The sequence below is a fragment of the Thamnophis elegans genome, chromosome 8 (genome assembly GCF_009769535.1).
Source record: "Thamnophis elegans isolate rThaEle1 chromosome 8, rThaEle1.pri, whole genome shotgun sequence".
In the NCBI taxonomy this organism is placed as follows: Eukaryota; Metazoa; Chordata; class Lepidosauria; order Squamata; family Colubridae; genus Thamnophis; species Thamnophis elegans.
In genome coordinates this window covers 65,192,046-65,219,802 of record NC_045548.1, presented here as the reverse complement: position 1 = coordinate 65,219,802, position 27,757 = coordinate 65,192,046, and the positions used below count along the sequence as shown (strand labels likewise).

Genomic DNA, 27,757 nt, shown 5'->3' with positions numbered 1-27,757 from the left:
CTCCGACCCTTTGGAATGAGCTACCCCCAGAGATCCGGACCTTACCCACTCTCATGGCCTTCAGAAAAGCTGTTAAAACCTGGCTATTCCAGCAGGCCTGGGGCTGTTGACCTCACTGTTGAGGTCCAGCCCCGACCAGAATGAATGCATGTGTTGTGATTTTAAATGTGCCTTTTTAAAAATTTTTATTATTTCTTTTTTCCTCTTCTTTTTGTAAGCCCCCCGGAGTCCTTCGGGATTGGGCGGCCTATAAATTTTATTAATAAATAAATTTTATTAATAAATAAGCCGAAATCACCAGCCTGAAGATGGCGAGTGGGACCTCGCTGAAATGTTGCCAAGACGATCTCAATCTTACACGGGAAAAGACCCGATATTAACAAGGGATTGATTCATACCACTAGGCTTGCCTGAGGATCGTTTGCACCAATTAGTTGTATAATGGCTTGATGGGCAGCTGTCCAGTTTGTGAGAAATCCTAGAATATCAAAAACCCACCAACTGAAACCTAGCCCAAAAGGCAGAAATGTAGAACTGGGATTGCCATAATTACACAAGTCCCTTTGTACTTTCATATAATCTTCTCCATAACATTTGCTCAGCTATCCTTAAAAGATATAATATTGTAAATGTCACTTTTACTATTATTAATTCCTGTTAATAATTTTGAGTCAGAAAAGTTCCTATAAAAAGAAAAGACATAATTTTCTCACCCTTACTATGTCTGTTATCTGTAGAGCATCTATTATAGAAAATCCAGAATAACACAACGGTGGCAAATGAATAGATTTTTATGACATTTAGTACTGTAAGAAGCCCCAGGCTGCTCCTGAGTGTAGGAGTGGAACATCTGTCAGTTTGAACTGAGGTAATGAATGTGAGGCAATTGGCAGTTGGAACAGAGTTTTTTTTCAGGTGGGGTGGGGGAGTAGAATGTCTAATTCCTTAGCATCAGAGTGTGTTAATATAAGGCAACTGGCAGTTGGAACAGAGTTCTTCTCAGGTGGGGAGGGGGAGTAGAACTCCTTAGCATCAGAGCATGTTAATTGCTGTATAAGAAATACTAATGATCTGATGGTCATTTTGGAAAATCCTTTCTTAGTGAGCACCTAGAAGCCAAGAGGAACATACATGCCAAATTTCAAGTTTGTAGGCTTTACGGTTCTGGGGATTTCATGATGAATGAGTGATTCTTGGCTTTTATATATAGATAGATTGAACAGTACATTGACTAGGTTTACTTGTCTCTTGAATCTGTCTTTAGATAAGATTTTTTTAAATATTTCAATTAATCTTCTGTGAGGGATATATGCTGCTACATAACTTTATAAAACTGAACATGTTCATACATTCAGTAGTTTCTTGATTCTCTTCTAGAATCTTACAAGCCTTTTTAACGCTATTAAGAATTCTCCCACTTGAACAAGGATGAACATAATTGCACACCAGAAATCAAGAGATAGGCTAGGTCCATTGTAATCTGGCAGAGCTTTTAGCCAGTTCACACTAAATACAATTTCTGTCCATACCTTAGGAAAAACTGATTTTAATTTCACTTAGGAATGCAGGGCAAATGTTCTGCACGCAAACGTATTATATTCCACATTTGAAGCAAAGTAGTCATTCCAAATTGCACTTCTCATAATGGTGCACTGCAGTTTGACAACATTTTAAAAATCTGTCTTAGTTAAAACTCTGTTTAAAAACACATACACGTATTGTACGAAAATGCATCAAATTAGAAAAACTAATTTGCAAAAATGGTAAACTAGGCCAAGTCACAAGTAAAAAAAGTCCACATTTGAACAGATATACAGCAAAATGCATTTTAGACAGAATATAAATCTTAATACAGAACTTTTCTTTTTAAAATCACATTCAGTGCTGTGGACTTGAATGAATATTCATAGAAATATGAATATTAGCAAGCGAGAAAAATGTAAAACCTATTGGGGGAAAAAACATTGAAATTGGCTCTTATGTCCCTCTTGAAGTGTGTATCAACCTTTTATAAAATATATCTTGCCAAGAAACTCATAAGCAAATAATAGTTTCTTGACTTTGAGTCAATTAAACTTCTTGCGATATTTTTTTTATCTGCTTGATTCTGAAAAAGTGAGAGGAAAGTATTTAGCAGAAAAATGAAATCACATTTACCTCAGTGAAGTACTATTGATATAATAGGCCAATTTTTATAGAGCCCCTTCGATTTCGTAAGTTATTAGCAGATATCAAAAAGGTATAACTTAGTGTAGAACAGGGGTGTCAAACTCAATTTCACTGACGGCCGCATCAGGGTTGTGTTTGATTTGGGGGGTGGGGGGTGGCATGGTCAGCTTGATGTAACTCGTGTTGGGGGTCCCTGTGGTGGCCCGAGCACTCTGCCAGTGAAAACAGGCTCCTGAACTCCATTTTTGGCTGTGACAGCCTCTGGCAATCCTCTGCCAGCGAAAACGGTGGCCCTCCTGAGCTGCGACAATTTCCTGCAACCTTCTACCAGCAAAAATGAAGCTCCATTTTTGCTTGCAGAGGCACCGTGGGTCGGTCCATTGCTGTTTCCAAGATGGCCCCGTGGGCCAGATCTAAGTATCCTAGGGCCAGATCTGGCCCCCAGACACCCCTGATGTAGAACCAATGGAGACACTTGGATTCAGAGTAGAAGACACTTGGGGTGATGTTTATAGGATGATCTTTGATTCATCACTAATATCTAAGCCTGACCTAATTCAATGTCAAGTCAACCACAAGGGTTCTCAGCTTCTACCAATCCCCAACTGGATGTGACTCTTGCATCTCTCCAATTAATTGTTTCACTGTTACTTCCCAAATGTAGTTATTCATTAACCCAAATCCTGGACAAGCTCCTCCATCAGATGGTAATACTCTTGATACGAAAGAGGAGCCTCTGACTGGGGAAGCTACTGGGGCAACTACGCATTATGTGACATGAGATTGTTGGGTTGGGTTAGATTGGGTCCCATACTCCATTCAAACCAAGAAGATTGAGTTGGACTGTGGAATGTATAGGCTCTTCACAACAAAATAATCTTATTTTCCTCTGCATTCTTAGAATACTCTGTGAGTTGGGTCTGTATCAGGAAATTCCCTGTTTAATGGTGAAGAGTCTATGCATTTCACAGCCCAACTCAATCTTCTTGGTTTGAATGGAGTATGGGACCCAACCCAACAATCTCATGTAACGTAAGATCTTTAGCAAATGTAATGAATGAAAAAAGGGGGTTTTGCATGACTTTCTGGATTTTCTCTCTCTCTCTTCTTAAATACTTATAACTCTTCATAGTTTTGGGTATCCTACAAATGTGACCATCATAATCCTCAAATCCTTCATCCAGGCCAGTAACAAAAATCTTCAACAGGACAGAGGCCCATGGCACTCCAGTGGTGAGGTGTCTATACTTCCACGGGGATAATTAATTAAACTGAAAATAGGAACTTCCACATTAGTTTTTCAAGAACCTCAGCCCACTCTTTGAAGCAGGTTCACAAGACCTAGTTGATATTATGTTCTCTTACCTCCTTTTCCTCTGCTGCTAAACCATCAATCAGGGGCGCATACAGAATCATATAGCCCGTTGCACCAGCTACAGCCTTCCACTTTATTTTCATACTGTTGTGCGAGACATCATGCAACTCCAAATCAGATGCCATTGGTAATGCAACTGCAGAGGGAAAAATACAAAAGAGAGTTACCCCCCTTTTTTTTCAAAGGAAGGCAGTGGGGAGGCTTATAAAAACAGCAACAACCAAAATGGTTTTAAACTCAATATTATTTTGTATGGACTGAGCAACAAATCTTTTAATTCTTTTTTCTAGCAGAAGTTCTTGCAACTAATAAAAAAAGTGTTCTTTTCAAAATATGTAAACAGATTGATTCTGCAATCCTATCTGGTCACTTTGGGTAGCTAGACTGCAATAAATAAAATTACAACTCTTGTTAATCTGCACAGCCACTCTCAAAGACTGGAGGTGATTATTTCCAAAACACAACATGGAGAATTAAACCAGTCCTCATCCTCCTTCTCCTCCTCTGTCTGGGATGTAACTGAAATCAACGTAGATAACAAATCTATGAGGTGTTAGATACTTAGATGTCAAGGTTGTAAAGTAAAGGCAAGCCTTGTAAACCTTTATAAGTAACTAGCTGATAACCCAGCATTGCCCAGGTATTTATTTATTCCGAATCCTGTATTAGACAGGAAAAGAAATAAATTATATCTATAGTGTCAAGTCAAAGTAATTCACTATAGTTATAATTGATTCCTTTTCATTTTAGCAGCCCAGGCGTTCCAGAGTTATGCTGGAACACACCAGCATACCTATTCGGGAGAACCGGTTGTTAACTTTCCAAGCAGTTTAGAGAACCGGTTGTTGGAAGAAATCTCCTTTTGTTTTTTCCCCACTTTCCAGGGCTAATCCTGTAAGGAAAGCAGGAAGGAAACATTCTGGTGTTGTTTCTAGCCTAATCTGTATTGTTCTGCTTACAGAAACTGCCTCTCCGGTTAACCCTTATTACTTCGTAATAGCTCAGGTGAAGCGCCCATCGACCTGAGTGATGTTGAGTTGGCCATGCCCACACAGTCACATGACCACCGAGCCACGCCTACCCAGCTGGTCATTAGGGCAGAGAACCGGTTGTTAAATTATTTGAATCTCACCACTGGAACACACACACACGCACACACAAACCTGAATCCAAAATGCACACTATCATTGTCAAAAGTACTGTGATTTGACACTCTAGATATAATTCATTCCTTTTCCTTTCAGCAGCCCAGGCATTCTAGAGTTATGTTGGAACACTCACACACAGGCACACCCCGAGGAGTGTTAGGGGTATCTTATCCCCAAAGTATTTTTCTCCAGAGTCATCTGTGTACCAAGTTTGGTTGAAGTTGCTTGAGGTGTTCCAGAGTTATGCTGAAACACACACACACACACACACGCACACAAAACAGCCATTTTTATATAGTAGATAGCGGAACCTTGAATTTAGTGACCTTCACTCTCCCCTGCTGCAACAGAACATATGGATGACCTTGAGGGAACAAAAGAAAGAGACGATCCCTAGGAAATAGTCAGACAAAAGAAGGGGACGGCCTCAAAGCTATCAAAGGAAGAAACTTAGGAAGAACCAGCCCTAATTGATCAGATGGTTCAAATTGATGGTAAGAAGTTTGTACCTTCAGACTTGCAAGATTCTATCAACATAGCCTTACAATAGAGTAGATTTAGTTTCTCTAGTTGTGTTTCCTGTCTGATTGACTTGGGAGGGCTGACATCCAAGACCCAGGGAGAATAGCCAGATTTCTAATAGCTTCCTGAACATCATGAGGATAGGAAGTGAATTTGCACAGAGAGATTCTGCTAATCAATGGACAATGACAATCTGGATGTATTACCTCTGTTGAAACGGATTCATCCTGCAGAAATCAGACACACTGTAAACAAAGGGAAGGGGGCTGTTTTGGAGTTATTATTGACCTCCCATTCTCTGAATTCTGACCAAAAATGCATTTAATTTTACTCTTTTTCCTGTTTCTCACATCCAAAGCTTCCGTGCATTTACTTCATCTGCTAACTGCTGCATTCTCTCAAAATTACACTTCAAGAATCCACGGTCTTTTCATTTTCATTTGTTATTATCTTCCAGCAAGGTCAAAAGTAGTATATTTTTCCATCCATGCTCCGTCACAGCATCATTATTTTCCCCTTGAAATGTTACCTGGAGTGATTAATATTTGCTTATTTCGGAGCATTGCTTTATGACACTTGAGCAAAGATGAAATGAAAACCCTGCTTGGAGAGGTGCTGCCTTAGGCAGAAGTGGAATCAGAAGCACATACAGCTGGACCGAGTCAGAACTTGACTTCAAAAGAGCACCAGGTGCCGTGGTAAATGATGCAACCGGGACAGTATGTGCTTTGGACCATGGAGTTCATCATTAACCAATTCCTAACCACATCTGATCGATCAAAAGCTAGGCTAAACTTTTGATTCTTCTGTAAGGCAACCCCACCCAGATTTGCTCAGAAAATGGGGCCATAATGGGTCAGCACCACCAAGGTAGACCAGACCTGGAAACCAATTTCAAAAATGGCTAAACCATAGATTGAGATTGGCTAATAATAACAGAATCCTGCAGATACAATTCTCCTCCTCCTTATACTTCTGTGAATTAGGGAAGCCTTTGCCTGAGCCACTTCCAAGGGTGGGATTCAGCCAGTTTGGACCGGTTCGGGCGAATTGGATGTTAGTTTTAATCTGGTTTGGCGAACCGGTACTTGAAAGGACTGGTTGACCCTACCTACCCCTCCCCTCTTCTTCCACGAGTCTCCACGCAGCCTGTTTTGGATGCCTGGTAAGTGCAGGGCACACGCAGAGGCTCCGGAAGGGCAAAAAATGGGCCTTCCGGAAGTACCGGAAGTCCTGAAACGGACCTCTTTCCAGCCTCTGGAGGCCCTCCAGAGCCCGGGGAGGGCCATTTTTATACTATCAGAGTCTTGAGGAAAGCTCTGGAGCCTGGGGATGGCAAAAAATGGGCTTACCAGAAGTACCAGAAGGGTAATCGTTTCCAGCCTCTGGAAGCCCTCTGGAGCCCGGGGGAGGCCATTTTCATCCTCCCAGAGGCTCAAGGAAACCCTCCAGAAATGTGTCCCCCCCCCTGCCGTGGTACAGAAAACCAACTCGGTCATGCTCCCATGGCCATGCCCACCTAACAACCAGGCAGAGAACTGGTTGCTAAACAATTTTAATCCCACCTTTGGCCACTTCCAAATGTTATCACGGTGCTCTGGACTTCAAAATGTGTTTTAGCCTATTTTCCTTAAGTAACAGGTTCTTTATTCTCTACATGATGTATATCACAATGCCAGAGTTCCTGATTGTAAGGCAAATAATCAGCAGACTGCTAGAAAAACAACAGGATTGTGGAGAGCTATGGAGACAGGGAAACAGCTCTAGGATGATTTTTATCCTGAGAACTGTTTTACCTTTGTATGAATAATTCAGGACTCCCATTCAGTTGCCCCTGGAAAAGAAGGAAATATTTCCCTCCGACATAAGCAGATATTTTTGGGATACACCATGAGGGAGTAGAGGGAGAATAAATGTCTAGGGAGATTCTCAGTCATCCAGGTCATGGCTGTCCCAAAGGTGCTTTTTCAAATAGAATAGAATAAAAGAGTTGGAAGGGACCTTGGAGGTCTTCTAGTCCAACCCCCTGCTTAGGCAGGAAACCCTATACCATTTCAGACAAATGGTTATCCAATCTCTTCTTTAAAACATCCAGTGTTGGAACATTTACAACTTCTGGAAGCAAGTTGTTCCATTGATTAATTGTTCTGCCAGGAAATTTCTCCTTAGTTCTACGTTGCTTCTCTCCTTGATTAGTTTCCACCCATTGCTTCTACCCTCAGGTGTCTTAGAGAATAGTTCGACTCCCTCTTCTCTGTGGCAGCCCCTGAGATATTGGAATACTGTTATCACATCACAAAGTCCAGTTGCCTTTTGAAAAAGCACCTTTGAAACAAAGGAAGAGTAGGGTGTTTATTTTTAGCTCTCCCATAACTCAGACATATGAATGAAAACCAGATGACATCATCTGCACCATCCCAAAAAATGCAATGCTCAGAAAGCAGGTCTTCATGCCACCAGGTCTAAATCTAGAACAATTCAAACCCACATGCACTTCAAGAAACTCTATCCATATAGCAGCATTTAATTGATTCTGCTCAAGGGATACCATATTTTTCGGAGTATAAGATGCACCGGAGTATAAGACACACCAAGATTTTGAAGAGGCAATTAAAAAAAAAAGTTTGTCAAAAAAAGGGCATGCATAGCCTTTAGGAGGCTTATAGAGCGCTCCTGGGGCTGGGGGGCAAAATTGAGCAAAAAATGGTCCATTTTTCTTTCATTTCTGCCCTCCCCAGCCCCCAGGTACACTCTCTAAGCCTCCTAAAGGCTATGCATGGCCATTTTGGTGAAGGGGTGGGGTTTGGGGAGGCAAAAAATGCTGTATTCAGTGTATAAGACACACCCAGATTTTCAGCCTCTTTTTTGAGGGAAAAAGGTGTGTCTTATACTCCGAAAAATACGGTATATAGGAGATGACCAGGCTGAGCCTAAGCGAGGGATCAAGCACATCATCAGTTTGGAGTCCCTTCATGTCCACAAAATATCTAAGTCCATCCCTCCTTGAATTCCACTGACTCTTATCTATCGCCAATTTTCCTGGACCATTAGTAGTTCAGATTCTTGTTTAGAAGATGCATAGAATAAACTTGTATTCATTTCAACAACCCTGGTTCCTGATTTCTTGTGCCTGATAGGATAGCTGACAGCTGACGCCAAATAGGAAAACACAGCTAAGCTGCTGTCAAGCTTATTCAGACACAATCCAGATTCAGCAATACAGAGCGAGGAGTGGAGACTCTTATCAAAAGGCCTGCCGTTCTGCCTTTATCACCACAGCTTGCAACAAGAATTGCTGGCAAGTACTACCAAAATAGAAGCAGGAAAAGGATGGCCTTAAAGTAAAGAGGTCATTTTGAAGTATGGACATCAAGAGGACCTCTTGATGCATGGAAGTAAGTAGCAGAACCTTCCCTGAAATCAGAACTGTATTTTTGATGCGAATTGACTTGATGGCAAACCCTACCAACTCACCACATCTGGACAGAACTTGAAGAGAGGGTTAAAATTGAATTTTTCCCAGTACCTCAGCAATCCCTTGGAAAATTCTCCTGCTTTTAATACAATAGCAAAGTTGGAAGGGACCTCGGAGGTCTTCTAGTCCAACCCCCTGCCTAGGCAGGAAACCCTATACCGTTTCAGACAAATGGCTATCCAACATCTTCTTAAAGACTTCCAGTGTTGGGGCATTCACAACTTCTGGAGGCAAATTGTTCCACTGATTAATTGTTCTAACTGTCAGGAAATTTCTCCTTAGTTCTAAGTTGCTTCTCTCCTTGATTAGTTTCCACCTATTGCTTCTTGTTCTACCCTCAGGTGCCTTGGAGAATAGTTTGACTCCCTCTTCTTTGTGGCAACCCCTGAGATATTGGAAGACTGCTATCATGTCTCATCTAGTCCTTCTTTTCATTAAACTAAACATATCCAGTTCCTGTAACCATTTTCTTATTGATCATAGGAGGAAAAGGTTCCCGTTGATGCTGATATCAGCTAAGTCAGAAGGAAGAATTATTTTCAAATAGATCATGGTTGAGAAGAGAAGGATTAAGCCCCCCCACCCACACCCACCCCCGTTTTCTAGGTGTTCTGATTCCAGCCAAAAATCAACACAAATAATGTTAAATAGACTTTTTCTTCCTTTGTCCAACAGGTTTTCATCAGGGTAGGTTGATACCTAGAACCACCAGATCAGGGTAGAATTCTGCTGCTACTGCACGTTCACTTAGGGATGTGCCATATGCCATGTGTGTGCGCTTTGCACGCTTGATGCGCAGCACTGAAAAAATGCTTCTGCGCATGCGCAGAAGCAAAAAACAAGATGGCGACACCTATGGCGCCGCTAAGAGAACCGGTTCAGGGGCGTGGCAGGCCGAGTTACTACCTACTCGGCCGAACCGGACCGAACAGGTAGGAACCCACCTCTGCACCAGATATATACTTACAATGCAAAATTAGGTAGCTCTAACATGAACTTAAAATACTGCCACGTTCCTTTTGGTGGGGGGGTTACTTACGTGTCGTTTCAGTACCCCGGAGACCTTCACTGGCAGAACTAACATAGATGGCAAACACAGCAATCTGATACTCGGTTAAAGACATCAAATTTTTCAGTACTGCTGTTGAAACTGTTCCATCTACCACCACCTGTACGAAAGACAGGACACATTTAAACAGATTTTTTTTAAAGAACCACAAAGTAGGTTTTCTCCTTTATCTGAAAACAGGTTGTAATTCAATTTCCAAAGAAAAAATTTGAACATGGATTAGAGACAGGGGTGGGGTTGAAAATTTTTAGCAACCGTTTCTCTGCCTGGTTGCTGGGTGGGTGTGGCCATGGTGGGTGTGGCCTACTCAGCCTCCTGCAGCATAGGAGAGGCTCCGAAGGCCTTTGTTGAGCCTTCGGGAGGGCAAAAACGGCCTCCCCTGGGCTCTGGAGGCCAGAAACGGGCTCGTTTCCAGACTTCCGGGAGGCCCATTTTTCACCGTCCCAAAGCCTCTGCACGGGCCCTGCAGTTACCTGGCATCCAAAATGGGCCACGTGGAGACTCCTGGGAGGGGAGGGAAGGGCGGAGCCTGCCAGTCTTTTCAACTACCGGTTTGGGGAACCAGATGTAAAATTAGCATCTGGTTTGCCTGAACTCCTCTGAATTGTCTGAATCCCACCCCTGATTAGAGAGGTGCAGGAATAATTGGTGACTACTTATAGTTATTATTAATGTATTTTGTGCAACACAATTATGGGATCTTACTTCTAATACTGATTATTAGTGTAGTTTGCTTAACCCAATTATGGGATCCTATCGTTTCATAGAATCGTAGAGTTATACGGCTGGAAGGAGTTTCAGAGGTCTTCTAGTCCAACCCCCTGCTCAAGTTAGGACTTTTACATCATCTCAGTTAAATGGATGTCCAATCTTTCCTTGAAAACCTCCCGTGATGGAGCAGTTACATCTCCAGGTCGAAAGCTGCTCCATTGGTTAAGTGATCTCACTGTCAAACAATTTTTTCCTCCCTTCTAGGTTGCGTTTTTCTTCGACAAGCTTCCACCCATCTTTTTTTTTTTGTCTTGCCCTCAGGACAAACAGTGATATTGTTACTTCATTACCTCTTCTGGTTGCCCTCCTTTGGTGGGATAATAGACAACTCGGTACTTTTCCACTTTGCCTGGTGCATGAGTCCAACTCACACGGAATCCTCTGGCTGTCACTTCAGATGTGACCAAGTCTGTAGGTGCTCCAAGTGTGGCAACCAAAGATCCTAAAGTTTTAGGCACAGAATATAGAATTATGGGGATGGAAAGGACCTTGGAGATCTTTTAGTCCAACCCATTGCCCAAAGCAGGAGTCCTTATATCATCCCTGGATAAATGGATGTCCAATCTTTCCTTGAAAAGATCAAGTGATGCAGCACCTACATATCCAGGAGCAAAGCTGCTCTCATTGTCAAGAAATGTCTCCTTAATTCTAGGTAGGTCCACTCTTTTGTGAGTTTCACTCATTTCTTCTTATCCTGCCCTCAGGTGCTTTGGAGAATAAGTCAACCTCCTCATCTCTGACAGTCCATCAAATATTGGAAGGCAGCTATAATGTCACCCTAATCCTTTTCTTTGCTAGGCTAGACATACCCTAGTTATGTCTAGTTCAGTGTTTCTCAACCTTGGCAACTTGAAGATGTCCGGACTTCAACTCCCAGAATTCCCCAGCCAACATTCGCTGGCTGGGGAATTCTGGGAGTTGAAGTCCGGACATCTTCAAGTTGCCAAGGTTGAGAAACACTGGTCTAGTTAGTTAGACTAAACATACCTAGAAATCAGAGAAACAATTATTTCAGCCACCCCAAAATGATCATCTTGTTCAATTCTTAACTTTTCTGGATCTTGTAGCCAATCTATTGGCAGAAAACTCAGATCAACACCAGAAGAAACAAAGTTTGGAGAAATTAAATGGAAGAAGTTTTTTTTTACCCAGCACATGATATTTGTTCAAATGAGATGTACTGATGGCTACCACGTTCACATTAAAGAATTATTCGTGAAGAAAATAATGGCTACGCTAGTCACTAGGACCATAATATGTTGGCCACGTAGCAAGAGAAAGCCGGATAAGATACGCTATTAGCCTGACCTAACAACCTTCATTATATGTCCTTTGAAAAGAGCATTTCTCCTGGCTATTCTTACCTTTGATTTCTTTCTCTTGTTCTTCAACTCTCATGCACACAGTCTTTGTAAGTTCTTCCACAATGGAGTTCATTAAATTGAAGTCAGCAACGTTGTAGACGTGAGTGCTGTGTGGTTCTGAAGCAATCTCCTTCAGTTCATTTTCATCAGCATTCTTCACACCTGGTATCAAAGGAAGAAACAACAAAGTAATAACATAGAATAATAAAATAGCTTGGCTTGGACATCATTTTGTAAACAAATTTTTGATTTTGGTTAGCACAACGTGTGACCGCAACCATTATGATTATAAGCCAGCATTTATGATCTTCGCCTGGTGCACCAGTTCCACCCCTACCTGAACTGGGAGGCACTCGCAACAGTCACTCACGCCCTCGTGACCTCAAGACTGGACTACTGCAATGCGCTCTACATGGGGCAGCCTTTGAAGAGTATTCAGAGACTTCAACTCGTCCAGAATGCAGCCTCGCGAGCGATTGTGGGTGCACCTCAGTACACCCACGTTACACCTATCCTCCGCGAGCTGCACTGGCTACCGATCGGTCTCCAGATACGCTTCAAAGTGCTAGTCGTAACTTATAAAGCCCTTCATGGTATTGGACCTGGGTACTTGAGAGACCGCCTGCTGCCAATTACCTCCCAAAGACCCATCAGATCTCATAGGGTCGGCCTCCTCCGGGTTCTGTCCACCAGCCAATGCCATCTGGCTACTACCCGGGGGAGGGCCTTCTCTGTAGCAGCTCCGGCCCTTTGGAATGAACTCCCCGCGGAGATCCGGACCCTCACCTCTCTCCAGGCCTTCCGGAAAGCCGTCAAAACCTGGCTGTGCCGGCAGGCCTGGGGTTGATGAGTTCCCCTCCCCTCTCGACTGGTATGGCTGTGTGATTTTTGTGTATTTTAATTATGTGTACTGTTGTTTATGTTCCCTTTCCCCTTTGAGTTGTTCGCCGCCCCGAGTCCTCCCTGGAGAAGGGCGGCATACAAATAAACCAAATACTAATACTAATACTAATACTAGCGTGGTATGTGAATTAATCTACTATGGCTCTGAGGACAATGTTGTCCATAGGTACACAGGGTTTGTTTATAGTGGACATCACTTCATGAATGATCAATATGCTCAGGAGAACAACTTGCTTTCAAACAGTGTGTGTGTGTTTTCTGGAGATATATCAGCAAAAGATAGATGCTTATCAACGGATGTTAGCAACATTGTGGTTCTTGTGGTCAGGGCTCAATCTTCAGCTTTCTGAACACAAGGAGTCAACCCAAGGCAAGTGATGTCACAGAGAAGTCTTGGTTAGCTTAATGGTCCCTTCTCTGAGATTTGGTGAGGTTAAAGATGTGCCTGGGAATGGAGCTAACGTTTCAACTTTGAAACACTTCGTTTCAAATTAAAACAGATGCTCTGTTTGGCACAAGTCCATTCCAAACTCAAAACGGTCCCGTTTCATGATCAAAACACACGTCCTAAACTCGAAACAATCATTTTGAAACCATTCAATTTTGAAACAATTTGCACATCTCTACTTAAATCGTCCCCTAGACCCCCTAAAATAGCCTGAATTCACACCAACAAAATTCAACTACTTTACTGCTCAGTTTAGACAGCTGGGAATCATAGGTTGCTTGCTGTAAGTACATCTTACACTGTAGATCCTGCATTGGACTACCGTAGGCACATTCTAGAACCTCAATTCTATGACTATTTCCACAATACATACCTATGGCAAACAGTTCGATACCAGCATCTCTCAGATTTTTTGCAGGTGGAATGACGTCATCTTGGGATTTCCCATCAGTGATCAATATGCCAATTTTGGGGACTCCAGGTCTTGAACCTGCATCTGGCTTAAAGTTGTTTTCCAAAATAAAAGTTAAGGCAAGACCTGGGCATAGAGAAGAAAGAAGAGAGAAGGAGGAGGTTGACCAAAGATATTTATATTGCTATGGCTGCAAGAATATGTCATCTTTTTTTAGTTAGAGCCGAGGTGGCGCAGTGGTTAGGGTGCAGTACTGCAGGCCACTTCAGCTGACTGTTATCTGTAGTTCAGCGGTTCTAATCTCACCGGCTCAAGGTTGACCCAGCCTTCCATCCTTCCAAGGTGGGTGAAATGAGGACCCAGACTGTGGGGGCGATATGCTGACTCTGTAAACCGCTTAGAGAGGGCTGAAAGCCCTATGAAGCGGTATACAAGTCTAACTGCTATTGCTATTGCTATATTGGCAATTCTCATAATGGCTGGTTGACTGTTTCCTCCTGGTTAACAGATAAGAAACTCCTCTTAATTCTGTTAAAAATAAATATGGAATTAATTCAACGAAGACTGAGAAAATGATACCCACAGATTTCAGAGAATATGTGTCATGGATGCATGAAAAAAAATATTTTTCCATGGGGAAAAGACTAAAAGTGCTCTGGAAACCTAAAGCTTAGGAGGACCCAATGTAAGTCTAGAGACTGAAATAGGTGATATGGAGAGTAGCAAACAAGCTGAAGGCACTTCTACAAAAAACATTCTGCATCAAATCAAAATCAGCTCTGGGCCTCTCTAAGGCCAACACTGTTGATTATGTTCAAACGTTGAGTGAGCTTATTTCTGGGACAGCTGCAGCGAAGCAACCATAAAGCTACTCTTGTCTTTCAAGGCTGGGGCAACTTATGAACACCCTATTATACCATTTGCATGTCTTTCTATTTCATCATACCTCCTGGCTTTTGAGCATCGGGTCCTTTAAGAGGAATGGTGGCTTCACCTTGTTGCAGCTACCCTTTCCTCAACTGAAACTATTCAAATGTTTGGGGAGATTTAAGGTTGTTTTTTTATACAACCAGATAAATGGATAAATGGACATAACGTAAAGATGCTGATGGAGTGAGGATCCAAATATTTTATTTTAAATATTAAGTTTGAAGTGAGAGGTGGGAATGTCTATTCCTGCAAGACCCAACCATTGGATTCTGGTTCAAGGCAGCGATTTTTTATTCCAGTTCTCCATGTTCTTAAATTAAAGGAAAAAAGGAAAATACAGAGTAACCTCAAGGCATTGGGGGAACTGAGGACAATGACAGGACAGAAATATTTTCACTATTCCCAAGCAGACTTTCTTATTTTTAAAAACAGGCTACAGTTAAATGTAAGAACAAATTTAATGGTGGTGTTGTTAAAGGTGCTGGGCTGTAAACTAGAGCCCATAATTTGTAGCCCTGCTTTAGGCATGAAGCCGGCTGGGAGATTTTGAGCCAATCCCTCTATCTCTATCTCAGCCTTAAAAAGCAGGCAAGGGCGAACCACTTCCCAAAATGTTGGCAGGAAATTTTTATAAAGACTTCTCCAGACAGTCACAGGAGTCACAATTAACTCAAAGGCAGGGAAGCAATTAAAGGTAGCCAAGGAAGCCTGTAGATGCTTGTTTTTACTTGAACATACATTATTCTTTTTCTGCAATAAATAATCTGGTTCCTAATTAGTGGGGCATTCAAAGGGGGCCACGACCATCACAGTAGGGAAACTAATTTTGAAATAGCAAGCAAGACAGATTGCTTCAATTACAGCTTCTGGGGACTATTTGCTTATTTATTTATTTATCACATTTTTACACCACCCATCTTTCCCAAGCGACTCTTATTTACAATAAATGAACATACCATGGTATAAAAGCATAAATTAAACACAGAGTTAAAACAGACTGGAAAAAATATATAATTAAAAACCGAACTATTAAGATACAGAAGCAGAGGAGGAAACCAGGGGTGGGTTCCTGCCAGTTCTAACCTCTTCTATAGAAGAGGTTCCACAAATCTACAGTACCGTTTAGAACCAGTTCCAGCTCCCTCCCCCCCTCCCGTCCGCACATCATCAAGATGAAGAGCGAGAGGAGGAATTCTGGGAGTTGAAGTCCACAAGTCTTAAAGCTGTCAAGTTTGAACACCCCTGGGGTTTTTTTTCCTAAAGGGTTAGGGGTGCAAGGGTCGTGTAACTTGACAGCTTTAAGACTTGCATGCTTCAAATGCCAGAGTTTCTGAGCTAACATTTTGGTGGCTAAGCAAGAGCATTGTTAAGTGAGTTTCACCACAATTTACAAGTTGGCCATGCCCACCCAGTCACATCACTGCCAAGCCACTCCCACTCAGTCACATGGTCGGCAAGCCACTCCCACAAAGCAGGCCACACCTACAGAAGAGGTTCTAAAAAAATTTGAAACCCACCACTGGAGGAAACAAATGTATAAATGGAAACATAATGAAGGATTGTAAATTAAGGAATGTGTATAATAGTATCATATGTATAGACAAATAGAAACTGAAATAAAAGGGGGGGAGAAGTGTATTTACAATGGATACATACCGAGGTAGAAATGTTGTACAGAAGGAAATTGCAAAAAAAGTCTTTAAAAAAAAACTTGTTTAATGAAAAATATTTTCAAAAAGGGTGCAGAGGCAGAGGGAGCACCAGCAGGTGGATTCACTTACCTTCCCTGCCAGTTTGAAAATATGAGTATCCTCCTGAACCTCACGTTATCATTTCTCTCAGATAAATAATATAACACTGCAATAAATCACCTAGGAGTGCATTCCTCTGGCAAAGCATAATTCAGAGGCATCCATTTGCAATAAATCTTCCCCTTTGCCTTATCAGCACAAGGTTTGTGTCACCTTGCTTCTCTCTCTTCTTCTGATGATAAAGAACATCATTCTTTTAAAGATATTCCCTAAACTGTGCTAGAGGGTAGACTTTAAATACTGCGCACCCTGAGGGTCAGTGGGAAAAGAGAATCAGAAATATAATACGGAAGGAAGCAAAATACATCTACGTTATTTACAGAGTATAAACCAGGTAAATATTTTTTTTAAAAAATCCATTTCAAAGCAGCCACATACAACTTTGTACCTGTTAAGGTATTTCCGCCCTTGTAGGGGAGGTTTCGCACTGCTTCTAAGACAGCCTCTTTTGTGTTGTAGGAATTCAGATGCCATTCTATCCTGGGGTCACCACTGTATTGCGCCAGGCCTTGGGGAGAAAGGAAAGTATATTTTTGTTGGGTAAATACTTATATGAAGGAAAATATTATATTACCGGTAGGTCCATTAGCGTTTTCAGGAATTCCTTCCTATAGAAACAATCAGATCAATCCTTTCAGAAGGAATTTTACACTCTAGCATTGTGGCTGGTTAAATATTCTCCCAAAAGAAGGAATCGTATTAAAGAGTGAGGAAACCAAATCAGACTAATTCGGGTTATTGAAAGATTTACCTATTCTTGTTCTTTCAGAATCCACGTTGAAGGCAATAATCAGATTTTCCAAGAATAGACGCACAAGTCTGAAGTTGAATCTGCCAATACTCCAGGACCCATCAATCAAGATAACGATGTCTGCGAAGGCTGGGGTTTTGCACTTAAATTGGTTTTCTGTTTAGAATAAAACAACAAGGAAAATGGTTTACTCAATGAATTTTATCCAACGTAGGTTGGGATTTCCTTTAAAAACAAGAGTTATAGAAATGGAGGGATAGCCCAGATACACATGGTAACAAGCTTAGACTAAAAAGAAAAGAAAAGAAAATATACAGGTAACCTTCAACTTATAACAGTTCATTTAGTGACCATTCAAAATTACAAATTGTTCTGAAAAAAGTGAGTTATGACTGTTTTTCACAGTTACGACTTTGAAGAATCCCTATGGTCATGTGATCAAAATTCAGATGTTTGGCAACTGGTTCACACTTACGACCGTTGCGGTGTCCCAAGGTCATGTGATCACCTTTTGCAACCTTCTGACCAGCAAAGTCAATGGGGAAGCCAGATTCACTTAACAACCAGGTTACTAACTTATCCACTGCAGTGATTCGCTTAACGACTGTGGCAAGAATGGTTGTAAAATGGGGCCAAACAAATGCCTCACTTAGCAACAGCAATTTTGGGCTCACTTGTGGTCATAAGTCAAGGGTTAGCTGTACCGTGCTCTCTTACTGATGTTTGCAATTGTTGTGAGTCACTTTTGTGAGATGGATGGCTACACAAATCGAATAAATAAAATAAACTTCAGATAGACGACAGTCGCCCATCTATCTTAAGACTCGCAGGGCATGTCAATATTTGATTCAGAACTTTATTTCAAAATTTATTTGATCAAACATCTAGATTAAATCAGCTTTTCCAAGATCTAGTAATGCTTGTATGCTCCACAAACCCACCTAACGTTTTCATATTCATCTCTCAATATTTGCATTTATGACAATAAAATAGCATGCTCAGCTTACATTCAGCAGGAAATGAGTGGCCCAGAAATGAAAGGAGGGAAGGACAGGGACGGAGGGAAGGAACGAACCATGGAATTAAACTTCATACATAGAATCATAGATTCAGAAGGTTGGAAGGGACCTTGGTGGTCCTCTAGTCCAGTGGTTCCCAAACTTGGCAACTTTAAGACTTGTGGACTTCTGGGAGTTGAAGTCCACAAGTCTTAAAGTTGCCAAGTTTGGGAACCACTGCTCTAGTCCAACCCCTGTTCAAGGCAGGAGTTCTAATACCATCTTGGACAAATGATTGTCAATCTTTTCTTGAATACTTCAAGTGATGGAGTACCCACAACTCCTGGAAGCTTAATAGTTCTCAGTGTCAGGAAATTCCTCCTTATTTCTACATTTCCTCCCATTGCTTCTTCTCTTACCTGCCTGTCCTCTTCCCTGAGCCCCCCCGCCCCCGCTTCAAATAATGGAAGCCTGCTCTCATGTTTCCCTTAGTCTTTTCTTCTTTAAACTAAACATACCTAGTTCCTTTAGCCATTCTTCGTAAGTTTTAACCTCCAGACACCGTATTATGTTTGTTGCTCTGCAATCATTCTATCTAGAGCTAGTTGATAAAAACACTGTCAACATCCATCCTCTATGGGAAGAATCCAAAATAGGGGTAAAATTCTGTTTATAGATTGACTTGAATCTTTAATACTCATAGGAAACTATTGCAGTTAGTCCTATATATTCCATATCTGAAATTTTCTAAGCAGCAAATGGCCCCTTTTGCAGCAATTACTGCCTCAATGTGGCGTGGCATGGAAGCTATCAGCCTGTGGCACTGCTGAGGTGTTATGGAAGACCAGGATGCTTCAATAACAGCCTTCAGTTCTTCTGCATTGTTCGGTCTCATGTCTCTCATCTTTCTCTTGGCAATGCCCCATAGATTCTCTATGGGGTTCAGGTCAGGTGAGTTTGCTGGCCAATCAAGCACAGTAATCCCACAGTCATTGAATCAGGTTTTGGTGCTTTTGGCAGTGTAGACAGGTGCCAAGTCCTGCTGGAAAATGAAGTCAGCATCCCCAAAGAGCTTGTCTGTGAAAGGAAGCATGAAGTGCTGCAAAATCTCCTGGTAGACGGCTACGTTGACCCTGGACTTAATGAAGCACAGTGGACCAACACCAGCAGATGACATGGCTCCCCAAATCAACACAGACTGTGGAAACTTCACACTGGACTTCAAGCATCTTGGAGTGTGTGCCCCTCCATTCTTCCTCCATACTCTGGGTCCTTGGTTTCCAAATGAGATGCAAAAGTTGCTCTCATCAGAAAAGAGGACTTTGGACCACTGAGCAACAGACCAGGTCTGTTTTTCTTTAGCCCAGGTAAGATGCTTCTGACGTTGTTTGTTGTTCAGGAGCGGCTTGACAAGAGGAATACGACATTTGAAGCCCATGTCCAGGATCCGTCTGTGTGTGGTGGCTCTTGATGCACTGACTCCAGCCTCAGTCCACTCCTTGTGGAAGTCCTCAACACTTTTGAATGGCCTTTTCCTGACAATCCTCTCCAGGCTGTGGTCATCCCTGCTGCTTGTGCACCTTTTTCTTCCATACTTTTCCCTTCCACATAACTTTCTATTAATGTGCTTTGATACAGGACTTTGGGAATATCCAACTTCTTTTGCAATTACCTTTTGAGGCCTTCCCTCCTTATGGAGGGTGTCAATGATGGTTTTCTGCACAACTGTCAGGTCAGCAATCTTTCCCATGATTGTGATTCCTACTGAACCAGACTGAGAGACCATTTAAAGGCTCAGGAACCCTTTGCAGGTGTTATGGCTAAATTAGCTGATTAGAGTGGGACACTTTGAGCCTAGAATATTGCACCTTTCCACAATATTCTAATTTTCTGAGATTGTGGATTTGGGGTTTTCATGAGCTGTAAGCCATAATCATCACAATTATGACAAATCACAGCTTGAACTATCTTGCTTTGCATGTAATGAGTCTATCTCATGTATTAGTTTCACCTTTAAGTTGCATTACTGAAATAAATGAACTTTTGCACGATATTCTAATTTTTTGAGTTTCACCTGTAGAATAGACTGGCTCAGGCCTTAATGTCCCATTGACAAAGTTGTGTGTGTGTGGGGGGGGTGAGTTTCTGCCTCCCTTTTAGGGGGAAAATATTCTGCCTTTTAATATTTCCTAAAATATTTCATTTTCTAGAAGAGGGGTGGGTTTTAACTTCCTACAGTGGGAAGCACGGGAGTTCAAAACAAAGAATCTGGAAGATACCTGATTAGGAAAGACTTCTCTAAGTTGTAACGCCGGTTTGTTTCTTGTACTTTGAATTTCATTTTCTTATCTATCATGGCCCTGCCAATAGAAATCCAGCTAAATGATCTGACATGTCTCTTTTTCGTCATAATTAAAAGCAAAGCTTTTCTTGGGACATAAGCCAGGCCTGCGTTTTGCAAATGGTGCTTCCTGTGTATGCTGTTGTTTTGATTAACGATGCCCTTTCCCAGATTTCTGTTAAATTTCTGTTCTGTTAGCAGTCAATTTTCTATATAGCTTTAATCATCCATATTTGGAAAAAAGAGGACTCCTTAATATGAAGTAGAACAGCTGAAAGAAATGAGGAGACACCAAGCCTTTGAGTTCTTAGAGTCAAGCTAGACTTGCCGTGAAAATTCCACAATTCCACAACTAAATATCGTCTGTGTGTGTGTGTGTCTGTCTGTCTGTCTGTCTGTCTGTCTGTCTGTCTGTGTATTTAAGAAAAATATTCTTTCTGTGCAAATGCCTTTTAAAATGCAATAGCTTTGGGGGGCGATCTGTCTTTATAATAATTAAAATCCTAAGTGATGTCTTGCATTGCTTTTGTCCTGACCGATGAGTAGAGGAGACAATTAAGATCAAGTTGGCACTTTGCTACCTGACAACATGGCTCCTGGAGGGGAGAAAGGAAGACAAGATTTGCAAACCAGTAGAGAAAATTAAGGGGAATTGGGGAGGGGGGACATGAAGTCACTGGACCTCACTTAATACAAAGGCTGCCCTCCGGGAAAGTTGAAGCTTCTAGAGCTGTTGGTTTCATTACTGGGTGGGGGAGACTAATCTTTAATTTGCACACCTTAAGTCTGGATTAATGTGTCTTCGGGGTGGATTTCTTATTATCTGAGGGAAAAAACTAGGATTTTTTTTTCCGGATAACAAGAAATCCACACCGAAGACACATTAATCCAGACTTAAGATGTGCAAATTAAAGATTAGTGAAGCATTCCAGAGCTGCTGTCATCCACTTGCATAGAAAGGCTCTTTATTAAATGATGATGATGATGATGATGATGACGACGACGATGATGATTGAATTAGGGAAGAGTTATCTTACATCCCAGTCACAGACATTTATGAGGATGCCTCAAAATTAAATTTAAAAATTCAACAACGTCCCCTCTCCGTACATTTTTATTTTTATAGGAATAACAGATGTACTGGCATTGATAATGTTATCTAATTGGGTAATGAAATATCAGCAAGCAAACAACCAAGCTCAGAGAGCATCAAGGACTCCAGGTGGATGGATGGATGGATGGATGGATGGATGGATGGATGGATGGATGGATGGATGTTGCATGTGTGTTTGTATGAAAATTGCATTCAAGATGGAACAGGTTTAGTGAAACCTTGAATTTTTTTCCCCACTGGTAGTAATCTTAATTGTTCTTATTTGTCTTTTTCCCTAGCAATAGCAATAGCAGTTAGGCTTATATACCGCTTCATAGGGCTTTCAGGTTTACAGAGTCAGCATATTGCCCCCAACAACAATCCGGATTCTCATTTTACTCACCTCGGAAGGATGGAAGGCTGAGTCAACCCTGAGCTGGTGAGATTTGAACAGCCGAACTGCAGAACTGCAGTCAGCTGAAGTAGCCTGCAGTGCTGCATTTAACCACTGCGCCACCTCAGCTCTTACAAATCAGAGAGTGTCCTCCTGGATCCACAGCTGATGTTAGAACACCATCTGTCAGCTGTGACCAGGGGGGCTTTTGCCCAGGTTCGCCTGGTGCACCAGTTGCGGCCCTACCTGGACCGGGAGGCACTTCGAATGGTCACTCATGCCCTCGTCACCTCAAGACTGGATTACTGTAACACGCTCTACATGGGGCTGCCCCTGAAGAGTGTTCAAAGACTACAGTTGGTCCAGAATGCAGCCGCACGAGCAATACTGGGTGTACCTAGATACACCCATGTTACACTCATCCTCCGCGAGCTGCACTGGCTCCCATTGGTCTCCGAATGCGCTTCAAGGTGCTAGTCGTTACTTTTAAAGCCCTACATGGTTTAGAACCTGGCTACCTGAGAGACTGCCTCCTGCCACATACCCCCCAACGACCAATAAGATCTCACAGGTTGCTGACAATGCCGGCTGGCGGCCCCTTGGGGGAGGGCCTTCTCTGTAGCTGCGCCGGCCCTGTGGAACGATCTACCTGTAGAGATCCGGACCCTTACCACTCTCCCGGCCTTCCTAAAAGCTACCAAAACCTGGCTGTTCCGGCAGGCCTGGGGCTGTTGATTAATGTCCAGCCCCACTTAGATAGAATGGATGGTGTGTAATTTTAACAACTGTATTTTTATTCTTAAATTTTAAATGTTTTTATCTTACTCTGTAAGCCGCCCAGAGTCCCACGGGATTGGGCGGCATACAAATTCTATTAAATTACAAATTAAATTACAAATTACAAATCTCTAGCGCTGCGTAATGGAGTGAGCTCCTGTTACTTGTCCCAGCTTCTGCCAACCTAGCAGTACGAAAATATGTAAACATGCAAGTAGAAAAATAGGAACCACCTTTGGTGGGGAAAAAACAGTTTTCCATGCGCTTTTGGCGATTAGTCATGTTGGTCACATGACCACGGAGACGTCTTCGGACAGCGCTGGCTCTTCGGCTTTGAAAAGGAGATGAGCACCACTCCCTAGAGTCGGGAACGACTAGCACACATGTGCGAGGAGAACTTTTACCTTTAAGCATCCTATATTGTGAGGGAAGCCCCCCCCCCAAAGAATGAAATATTTTGAGGAATATTTAAAAAGGCAGAATATTATATTTCCCTAAATGAGAAATGGAGAAACATGGGGGGTTTTAGATGCAGGAAGCAGGCTCAGTCTTTCTTAATAGCCTCCCACCCCCAGCTGGTATTTGTGTGCTCATTAAGATAGAACCTAACCATCCTATCAACAATACAAAAGACCTTCAGTTTCAGTGTAATGGGTTTAAGAACAGGACATGATCTTTCAGGACATAATAGGATTAACCCACAACCATCTAGCAGAAGGCACAGAGCTCAGTACATCACACAATCTCCTAAGGGCATTTCAGACATTGCACAAACAACACACACACACCCGCAGCCTCTCTGAAACTTATAAAAATCCATGTATTCATCAAACCAATTGCTAAGCTGCACCAGAACCCTAAACACTGGTGGTTCTGTTCATCTTTAAAAACCATCTTTCCAATCAGCCCCCATGTTTCCAGTGTCTTTCTCCCAGCGTGGAACTGAACCAGATGGACATTTTCTTCCAACAATTGTAAGTCACAGCGTCACAATATCCACCTGATTCTGTCTCAAAATGACTGGAAAGGATCACTGCCAGTTGCAAAAATAGGAAATTTGGGTTATCGGAAACCAGGGGTGGGTTCAAAATTTTTAGCAAGGGATTCTCTGCCTGGTTTCCCAGTGGGCGTGGCCAAGATGGGTGTGGTCTAGTCGGCCTCCTGCACCATGGTGGGGCTTTATTGCCCTCTCCGGGCTCTAGAAGCTTGCCTCAAGCCTCCAGGAGGGCGAAAACGGCCTCCCCAGGCTGTGGAGGCCCTCGGCCCATTTCCAGCCTTCCCGAATTTCTGATAAGCCCATTTTTCACCCTCCCTGAGCCTCTGTGTGACCTTGCACTTACCTGCATCAAAAACGGGCCATGTGGGGACTCCTGGGAGGAGAGGGGTGGGCAGAGCCAGCTAGGACTGGGATCTGGGGGCTCTCTGAACTGCAAAGAATCTTAGCTAGAGATTCTCCCGAACCCCTGTGAACCCCCAGCAGGCCTTCTCTACCTGAAATCTTAGGAAGCAAGTCACCCCCTTTTACTGAAGTGAAGGATGCTTTCGAAAATCTTTCAGAAATCTTACTGAAGTGAAGGAGGCTTCCAGACAGACAATGGTGACAGAATGAAACTTGCTTGTACTTGTTCTGCATGTCATAAAAGTTTACCGGTGAGAATCTAATTGCTTTGGAACAGTAGGTTATTAAACGGGGAGGGGGAAGATCAATTCTGAAATAGCACAGAGATATTTCTCGTGGGCTACTTGAGTACAAAGCATAGTTCAATATAAACAGATTTTATTCTGGCATTCCATCATCCTTGACAAGTCTGGCTTGTTCCCCTAACAGTGACATCATTCCCACCCTCAGATTACAGGTGCCTGCTTGCATGAGATTTGTGGATAAAGAATTCAGGAAGCATTTCCTCAAGTACACTTATGTGCACATCCCAGCATGAAGGACAATCACATTCCTAACCAAACTATCTCCAACATAGTGTCCTCCACTTCCCCCCAAGGTTTGACCATGCTGGCTGGAGATTCTGTAAGTTCAGGTTCTGTATTAGAAGAGCAGGCAGAGCTTAAGGGTGGAGTCAAGAGAGGATGCAGCCTAGAATTGTTACATGTCCAAAAACATTCCAAGTCCAGCCTCCCTTGAATTCCATTAATCTAGTGTCCCAGAGGTGCTTTTTCAGACAACCATGATCTGGATGACTCTCTACAGACTTTTAGCTTCACAATTTGGGATGAACAACCTTTGAATGGTCTGGGAATAAGGAATGGATTTCCAGAGGAAAAATTACAGACTACAGGAACCAGGAGCACCACTCAGGTGACTCTGAGGACACAGATAAACCTCCAAGTGCTTCAATGACCCACTAAAAGGATGCAAATGACCAGCTGTCTGCAAGAAATATAAATCCTTCCATTCCTCACTATCCTGCCAGAGCCGAAGACGCTTCTGGATGAGCAGCAAAACGTCTTCAAAAGAAAAGAAAAAGATAAAAGTCTAGTTGCCTCCTGAAAAAGTACCTTTTGGAAAACCCTGACCTGGAGGACTGAGAATCTTTACAGACATTAATCTAATTAGAGTTGATTGTTAGTTGACTAGATTCTTGTGTATATGCTTCAACAATAAATTTTCTGAACTGGGATTTTTGTGTGATTCTGCTTCTTTGCACCTGACAAACTCAGCCCACACATAAAGCATTAAGATGGGAACGTCTTAACTTTATTAGATTCCTATCATCCTCTGTAAGCAGGATCCTATTAGCAAAGAAGGGAAAACAAGCTTTCAGGAAAGCTTAATTTAGTTTTGCGTGGCTCAGCAGGTGGAAGCCCCTAACAAACCTTGGCTGATCTCGGAAGCTAAGCAGAATCAGCCTTGATTTGTACTTAGATGAGGGGTCGGCAACCTTAAACACTCAAAGAGCCACAAAGGCCCTAACCGGAAGCCCCCCGTTCAATTCTGGAGCTGACCGGAAGTCCGGTTCCCCCACCACAGAGTTTCCTCCTAGTGTGGCATCCTTTTTCCTCTACCTACCATTGGTTTAGGACATATGTTTTTCAACCTCAACAACTTCTGCTGTCTGGGTAATTCTTTCCCAACCTTGTCAACTTTAAGATGTCCGGACTTCAACTCCCAGAATTTCCCAGCCAGCATCATCTTCTTAAAGTTGACAAGGCTGGGAAGCACTGATCTCGGTCATCATCCTGCAATAAGAACTAGATTATCCATCTCTATAATTTTGTCATCTTAAATTTGCAGGCCATCACACGTATAGTCCAAGAAATTTTCAGGATAATGTCTTCGAATCTTCTCCTGAGGAATGAGAAATTCTTCAACAATTTCTTCAAGAACAGGAGACTCCTCCCCTTATTCTTGAAAAAGCGGCATGGAGAAATTTACTCATAAATTCTCTAGCTGTGTTTTAAAGGAAAATAGGAAGCTGCAAGGGGGATCCACTGAATAATGAGAGACAGGTTTGTACAACTTTGATAGCCCCATAACTAAATTAGGACAAAAACACTTATTAAGGCCACCCAAAATGTTATGAAATTCCCATCTCTGAAAGGCTTTCTAAAAGCAAATTCACTTTCATGAAATTGAATGGGTACAGAAAGACAAATCCAAGACAATCACAGACAAACACAGAAGCGATTAAGGGCAAAAATGTCACAATTAAATCACCCCAATTAAATCTTTTAATAAATTCTCACCTTCTGGTTTTGGAAAGGGTATCAAATCTGTATCCTCTGTTGGCACAGCAGGCTTCACATCTTTCGGTTTGGGTTTGCCCGAAGTATCCTTCTTTTTCTCTAGATCTTTAACTGAAAAACAAGAAGTGCAATTAGTCTAAAAAGAAACAACAGGATAATGACTTGTTATCTCTAAAAATCAAATTAGCTTCTCATGGCCATGCTTATGCAGGTAGTCCTCAAGTTGCAACCAGAATTAAGTTCAGAGTTTCCATTGCTAAGCAAGATTGTTAAGTAAGTCACATCTGATCTAGAACTAGAAGCAACCTAGAACTAAGGAGAAATTTCCTGACAGTTAAAACAATTAATCAATGGAACAACTTGCCTCCGGAAGTTGTAAATGCTCCAACACTGGAAGTTTTTAAGAAGAGATTGGATAACTAATTGTCTGAAGTGGTGTAGGGTTTTCTGCCTAAGCAGGGGGTTGGACTAGAAGACCTCCAAGGTCCCTTCCAACTCTGTTATTCTATTCTATTCTACTCTATTCTACTCTATCTTGCAACCTCATTTGCCATGTTCGTTAAGTTGGTCACTGCATTTGTGAATCATATGATCACTAAGTGCTCAGAGCTCAAGCCAACAGCCCAGCTACCAACCCGAGCTACTAATATTTAAACACATTTTAGCCATATGTCTGTCTGTCTCTACATATGTACATATATAACATAATTGTTGGCTTTCAGAACATCAAAGCACAGCTATAACATAAAACATCTATTTAACCATTATGGTTAAATATAAATCAAATAATAAAAACAATAAGATTCCTAGTATGGATTTGCCAATTTCCCCCAGAAAATTAATTAGGAAAATGGCTTTTCCGATGCTGAAACCTATTTGCTTTTAAACTTTATGCTGTCTATTCCATTTATAGTTCTTGGAAACTTATATGTATTTAACAAGAGGCTTTACTAGTTCATTTGCTTATTTAAAAATTGAGGGCATGATTTTTCATCTAATTTAAGGAGTCCTTGAGGCAACTTCAAAGAGAAAATATATTTGAATACAAAGCAATGGCCATATTCTAAATGGAACTTTGGGTTTAATTTTTTTTTTATCCTGCCTTTATAATTTTTATAAATAATTCAAGGTGATAAACATATCTAATATTCCTTCTTCCTGCTATTTTTCCCACAACAATCCTATGAAATGGGCTGGGATACACCCGGAGGTGGTATTCAGCAGGTTCTGACCAGTTCTGGAGAACCGGTAGCAGAAATTTTGAGTAGTTTGGAGAACCAGTAAATATCACCTCTGATTGTCCCCAC

General features: G+C 42.0%; 1 protein-coding gene across 1 annotated transcript in view; it reads right to left on the bottom strand.

Moving 5' to 3' along the window:
- The window catches only part of COL14A1 (collagen type XIV alpha 1 chain), a 133,805-nt gene that overhangs the window by 95,235 nt on the left and 10,813 nt on the right, over positions 1-27,757 (bottom strand). The window contains exons 4-11 of the mRNA XM_032223462.1: positions 26,451-26,561; positions 17,149-17,304; positions 16,786-16,905; positions 13,618-13,782; positions 11,894-12,055; positions 10,820-10,971; positions 9,729-9,858; positions 3,535-3,680 (exon numbers count right to left, since the gene is read on the bottom strand). Coding sequence (XP_032079353.1) covers positions 3,535-3,680; positions 9,729-9,858; positions 10,820-10,971; positions 11,894-12,055; positions 13,618-13,782; positions 16,786-16,905; positions 17,149-17,304; positions 26,451-26,561 — 1,142 coding nt within the window. The remainder of the gene's footprint in view (positions 1-3,534; positions 3,681-9,728; positions 9,859-10,819; positions 10,972-11,893; positions 12,056-13,617; positions 13,783-16,785; positions 16,906-17,148; positions 17,305-26,450; positions 26,562-27,757) is intronic.